This window comes from Pinus tabuliformis, chromosome 7 (genome assembly GCF_031772625.1).
Source record: "Pinus tabuliformis cultivar Carrire ecotype Pingquan chromosome 7, CPIR1, whole genome shotgun sequence".
Lineage (NCBI taxonomy): Eukaryota > Viridiplantae > Streptophyta > Pinopsida > Pinales > Pinaceae > Pinus > Pinus tabuliformis.
The window spans coordinates 714,136,835-714,143,604 of NC_142293.1; the positions used below are offsets into that span (position 1 = coordinate 714,136,835).

At 43.2% G+C, this 6,770-nt stretch overlaps 1 protein-coding gene across 1 annotated transcript; it reads left to right on the forward strand.

The window, feature by feature from the left end:
• The first annotated feature begins 347 nt into the window (after positions 1-347).
• On the forward strand, positions 348-5,367 carry LOC149249516 (uncharacterized). The gene is made up of 2 exons (XM_089453398.1): positions 348-1,009; positions 1,344-5,367. The coding sequence occupies exons 1-2, from the start codon at positions 348-350 to the stop codon at positions 5,365-5,367; spliced, it is 4,686 nt and encodes a 1,561-aa protein (XP_089309524.1).
• Positions 5,368-6,770: the final 1,403 nt, after the last annotated feature.

Consider the following 6,770-nt stretch of genomic DNA (forward strand, 5'->3'; position numbering starts at 1 on the left):
GGCCATCACCCAGAACAGTGCAAAGATGGGTCGAGCGAAACTGGTCGGACAAGATCCAGGGTAAAATATCCATCAGATTCTGTGGCAGAGGATATTTTACTTTTCATTTTGAAACCAAAGAGGATAAAGATCTAATATTCAGAAATGGGCCTTACTTTATGGACTCCAGAGGTCTCTACCTCAATAAATGGACTCCGGATTTTGATCCAGAACTTGATATACCAAATGCGGTCCCAATTTGGGTTAGACTGCCTCACCTTCCCCTTCACTGCTGGGGGGACGACTCGGTTAAAGCAATAGGAAATGCGGTTGGGAAATACATAGATCGCAGTGAACCAAAAGACAACATGCAGGCATGTGCGCGGATTTGTGTCGAAGTCGATCTGGGTCGAGGACTGCCGGAAGCGATCAAACTGAAAGTTGATGACTGGTGCCATACTCAGCAGTTGGACTACAAGCAGATACCCTTAAAATGCAAGGTATGTCACGAATATGGACACTTTGCAAATAGATGTACTAAAATAGTCAATGTAGAATCTGATGAGCAGGATGGGCAATGGGAAACTGTAAAAAGGAAAAAACCAACTCCTCCCCTCAAATCTACGGAATCTGAGGCCCCTGGTCCTTCCCATCAGCATCCTTCCCATCAACAACCTTCCCATCAGCAACCCTCCTCCTCCCAGCAACCTCCCCTTCAAAATCCTCCCTCACCTCCTCGGATTTCCAATCCTCCTATCCCTCCATCCTCTAATCCCTTCGTGATCCTCTCTGAGGCAGATTCCGGGCCTGATTTCCCTTCCACAGATCCTCCGCTCCATCTTTCTCCTCCTCACATCTCCCAGCCCTCTCCCGAACCCCCTTCTTCTAGGATTACCAGGAGCTCTTCAAAGGAACATGGAGCGCCCAGTGATGTTCCAAAAAAGCATGGGCCTGGCAGGAAATCGGCCAAGCAACAGAGGGAGGAAAATGCTGAGAAAGACATAGCCATGGGTTCCCAGACTCCAATAGAGTCCTTCATTCTAGGACACTTGGAAAAAGAAAATAGAAACAAAGGCAATGAGAGGCGAGCACCTCTCCATACAACCATTAAATCATGATGAAAATACTATCTTGGAGTAGTAGGGGATTAGGGCACCCCTCCAAGATAGCTGCCCTCAGGATTTAATACACAGTGAAAACCCTGAAATTGTTCTTATCCAATAAACAAAGCAAGATCAGTCAGAAATTACCAGAGTAATAAGCCAGCAAAAGCATTTCAATGGATGTGCAAGCGAAGCAAGAGGAGCCTCAGGCGGCATACTAACTATGTGGGATAACAATAAATGGATCTGTGATTCCACCAGAGTCCATCAGAACTGGATTCGAGTCAAACTGGAAAGCAAAACTGGTGGCTCAAAGGTAACAGTTTACAACATATATGCACCGAATCAGTACAGAGAAAAAGAAGTGTGTTGGAATACTTTGGAAGCAAGTATAGAAGAAGAGCAGAACAATAATCTCATTATAGCAGGAGACCTAAATCTGGTGATGCACGCTAACGAAAAAAGAGGAGGAAACTTCACCCCTGATCCTTTCAGAAGTCGACTTGAGACTATCATGCAGGAGCAAGACCTTGTTGATATCAGACCCAAAAACCGTAGGTACACCTGGAGTAACAGAAGAATTGGTGCCGACAATATCATGGAACGTCTTGATAGGTTCCTTATAAGTATAGCATACCTGTCCACCTTCACTACAAGCTATTCAAATATTCTCAATGTTTCAGCCTCTGATCATTACCCAATAACGCTTACTCTTCATAATCAATGTCAGTTAGGACCCATACCCTTCAAATACTGCTCCATTTGGAATCGTTCCCCAGCAGCAAAAGATGTGGTGCGGCAGGCTTGGATTCAACATGTGGAAGGATCACCAACTTATATTTGGGAGACAAAATTGAAGAGAGTAAGAGAGGCTCTAAAAAATTGGGCAAAGAACAATTATCAAGAGCCCGAGGTGAACAAAAAGAAAATTAAGCAAGAGCTAGAGGAAGTGCAGCAAAGAATTGAAACTGTTGGGCTATCCCAGCAAACTAAAGAGCAAGAAACTAGATTATATTCTCAGCTGAGTCAAACTATAAGGGATGAAGAAACAAAATGGAGACTGAATTCAAGGCAACTCTGGTTGCAAGAGGGGGACAAAAACACAACTTATTTCCACAAGCAGGCCACGGTTCGAAAGGCCAGAAATACAGTGAGCACAATAAAGGATAATGAAGGGAACAGTTACAACACTCAGGATTCTATAAAGGAAGCAGCCACCAAACACTTTAATAGCCTTCTGACTGAGGATAAAGATGAGGAGGATTATTCAAGCATGCTGCAGCACCTGTCTAAAGGAGTCACACAAGAAATGAACAGCAGTCTTAGAAAAGAAGTAGAAGAAGAAGAAATCCAAGCAGCAATTTGGAGCTTACACCCAGATAAAGCTCCAGGACCTGATGGGTTTCCAATCAGCTTTTATAGAGAATATTGGCAGATGATTAAAAAAGATCTCACAAAGATGATTCGTTGGGTTCTTAAAAAAGGAAAAATGGGGGGATTTACCAACTCCACCTATCTAGCCTTAATCCCAAAAGAGAACAGACCTTCCACTTTTTCAAGATTTCGGCCAATATCTCTATGCAACTCAGCATATAAAATAATTTCAAAAATTCTAGCATCCAGGCTCAAGCCACTCCTCCCATTCCTGATCTCAGAAAACCAAGGGGGTTTTCTCCCTAATAGGCACATCACTGACTATATCCTTCTTGTGCAAGAGGTCATCCACTCAAGTTTAAGCAGAAAAGAGAAAGGGTTTGTCCTCAAGCTGGATCTCGCCAATGCTTTTGATAGGGTAAGGCATTCCTTCCTGTATGTTGTTCTTCATAAAATGGGATTTGACCCCTCCTTTATCACAATGATCAAAGCTTGTATAACGGATCCCTGGATCTCCCCTTTAATTAATGGAAGACCGTGTGCTGCTTTCCAATCTTCTTGTGGCCTTAGACAAGGCTGCCCTCTATCTCCTTACTTGTTTATCCTTATGGCTGAATCATTCAGTCAAACCTTGGATTACAACCGGAGAATAGGTCTAATCACTGGCATCAAGATCAAACAAGGAACAAAGAACATCAATCACTCTCAATTTGCAGATGATACTCTCTTAATAGGAGGAGCTTCCACCACTATTGCAAGGCGCTTTAAGAATATCTTAGACCAATTCATGGATTACTCAGGTGGGAAGGTTAACCAGATAAAAAGTTGTATATATGGTTGGAACACACCAAATCACACCATCCATAACATAGCAAGTATATTTGGAGTCTCCTGCAAACTAGACTGGAACCATTTCTCCTATCTAGGGATGCCAGTAAGTATGGGACCGCTGAAAGCTGATACCTGGAACAAAATACTTGACAAAATAAAGAGAAAAATCCAGCAATGGGGCACCATGTGGCTGAATCTAGCAGGACGACTAGTTCTTCTAAAATCAGGTATAGCTTCTCTTCCAATATATCGTTTCTCCTTATATCAAGCTCCTGTTGTTTTCCATCAGAAAATGGAAAGAGCTCTCAGGCACTTCCTTTGGCAAGGAGGGAAAACAGATAAAAAAAAATTCAATCTTGTAAGCTGGAAGAACATCATTCAATCTCAGGAAAAAGGAGGATTAGGCATCAGATCACCAAAATTGCTAAATTTAGCACTTGGAGCTAAAATAGTATGGAGGTTGATCACAGGGCCTGCAGCGTGGTGGAAGAAGGTTTTAGAAGCAAAATACCTGAACTGCACAAGGCATCAACTCCTGGATACTAATATACCCAACAGAGATAGTACAAAAATTTGGCAACTCTGTAAGAAGGCCATTACCTTTATGTCTCAGAATATCTCAAAGGTCCCAGGAGGGGGGAGCAGCATCAACTTCTCCACAGACAGAATTTTAGGGCAGCATCCGATTGGAACAAACATAGAGGCAATCCCTGCCATAAACTGGCTCAACGGCAAAGGAATAATGCACTTGGCCCAAATATCACAATGGGACAATCAATCTCAAGCATGGACAGGATGGAATTTCCCGGATCATCCCAGGGAGCTAGACACTAGCCTTACCGTCCTAAAGAATCTCCTACACAGCAAAGCTCTGATTCAAGAAGGCAAGCATGATGGATATCGATGGGACCCAACTGGAACTCAATACACGGTTAAATCTGGACACCAATTTCTATGTGATAGCAACTTCCATCAGGAAATATGGAATCAATGGAAACTTGTATGGAGAGCAGAAGCACCCCCCAAAATCAAATTTTTCATTTGGTTGCTCTTGAAAGGAAAAACACTAACAGCGGAAAACTTAAAGAAAAGAGGCATAATGGGGCCATCCAGATGCCCAAACTGTTGTAGATCAGAGGAAACAATCCAGCACCTGTTTATAGAATGTCCGGTGGCTGATGAATGTTGGAGAAAGATGGCCTCAATAGGGGAAGCTTCCTGGGAGCCTCAGGCAACTATTGCAGAAACGATACACAAATGGAGAAAGAACTGTCCATGGAAAGAGAAAAGGAGTAAATTGGTGCAAAGGGTATGGAACACCATTCCTCTAACCCTTTTATGGCGCATTTGGTTGGCAAGAAATGGGAAAGTCTTCCAAGAGAAAGGCTGCAACACCAGGATAATTTGTCACAAGGCAAAAATGTTAGCGGAGGAGACAGTCACAAATCACACCAAAGGCAAGATTGAGGCAACAAATTATAGCATGGAAGAGAGAAACCTGATCAGCTATGTTTTAGAGAATATTGCTAGCGCTCAGGAAACAAACCAAGGAAGAAAACAAATGAAAGATCCAAGTAGTGCATGGAAACTGAGGCTAAAGGATGAGGAATTTTCGAATTGGCTGAGAAATTGTAACAGGTTCTACTTATTTTTTGATGGAGCTTCTAAATCGAACCCGGGCCAAGCAGGTGCAGGGGGTCTAATTTGCAACGCAAATGGAGAGAGCATGCTTCACTTCGAATGGGGGCTAGGAGAGATCTCCAACAACAGGGCAGAGGGATTAGCATTATATCAGGGCCTCACACAGCTGCTAAAATTAGGGATACGAAAGGCAGTGGTATTTGGGGACTCAGCAATAATTATCAGGCTTATGGCGCAGAGACAGAGCACGCCGAATATCCTCCTCCAGCAGATAAACCACCGGAATCGGATCCTCCATGCTTCAATGGAAGAGGTCAAATACTATCACATCCTCCGTGGCTTGAACAAGGAGGCTGATAAGTATGCCAACAGGGCATGCGAGCGCTCCAAGGGCAGACTGAGTTGTAATAACACTGTCTCTCTGCAGCCATTACCATGAACCTACAACAGTTAGTCAACAGCAGGTGTACCATAACTGACAGAACCAATGACATCAGACAAGTAATCAGTGCCGATGACGGAGCAGGTAAGGTCGGCAGGATTTGGATCAGAAATGAGATCAGAACACCGATTCAATGCATGGGAATCAAGACAACTCCAGCAGAGAATCGTCCTTGCAGAAGGATCCCATATGCGGTTCAAGATATGCATTTGACCATTCCGTGGACTACTGCGAGCTGTAGATGGGCATCTTCCCGCCCTCACAGCATGCAAATGGTTTCTATTTATACCCCCGATGGCAGAACTCCTCAATACACTATGAAAGCCAGTTTCTCCAGGCAGCAGGACATTCTCGTTACCGTTCATCCCCAATCAGCCCGAGGGAGTTGTTATAGCGCCCAGCAGAATCATAACAATCCTGCGAGAGTCGTGGTTGCAGTCTGCAGTAAGCAAAGAACTCAGAGGTCCCGCGCTAAAGAAGCCAACAACGCAGACAGGGAATTTTCAGTGATAATGGCCCGCTCAGAAGATTGCTTCCACTGCAGAGACCTTCAGGCAGAGTTCGAGGAGTTGAGAGCGCAACAACGTGCACTGGAGGACCAAGTCCGAAGCTTGGAAACGCGAATGGAAGATCAGTTCAGAGTTCTCAATGAGAAGTATCGGGCAGAGATCAATCTGTTCCTGCACAGAGTCAATTCTCTACATGAACAGTTCAGCAACTTGGCCAACCGGTGCAGCCACGCAGAAGAATCGATAGTAGTCCTCAAGTTCATGATGGACAAAAAGTTCAAGGAAACCCCTTCTTCCTCCAGTGCAAAACAGAATGATCCGGACCCATACCCAGAAGAGTCCACAGCTAGGCAGATCAGCCATATAGAGATAGATTAAATATGTTTTGTAGTTGTAAATTTTGGTGCTTGCAATATGTAAGGATTTACAGTAGTATAAGAAGCCTTAGAGGCAGGAATACTAGAACAAGGATCAAGGAAGGGACCCTTTTTGTAATTCCTTGGATCCATGATGTCCAGGAAATATTGTATGTATGGCGAACTGCCTCTCTTTTTTTTTTTTTTTCAGATTATAATATAGCAACCGAAGTTTGTCTAAAAAAAAAAAGATCTTAGCCAATTATCGTTAACCACTTGTATTACTTTGAGAAATTTAGAATTAGGGCTTTATGTGCTTATAAAAAGAGCATAATGTAAGGCAAATAAGAGATAATTAGATAATGAATCTTGACAATGAGTAAAGACTAGGTGATATATTCGTGCATTTGGTCATAGGAGTCAATGAAGGTTAATGTTTATTGTAAATTGGTTGAAATATGCAATTGAGAGTTTAAGTGCAGTGGAAATCAAATGTTGGATGGATTTCCAGGGTAATATCTCTGTGTTGTATGAA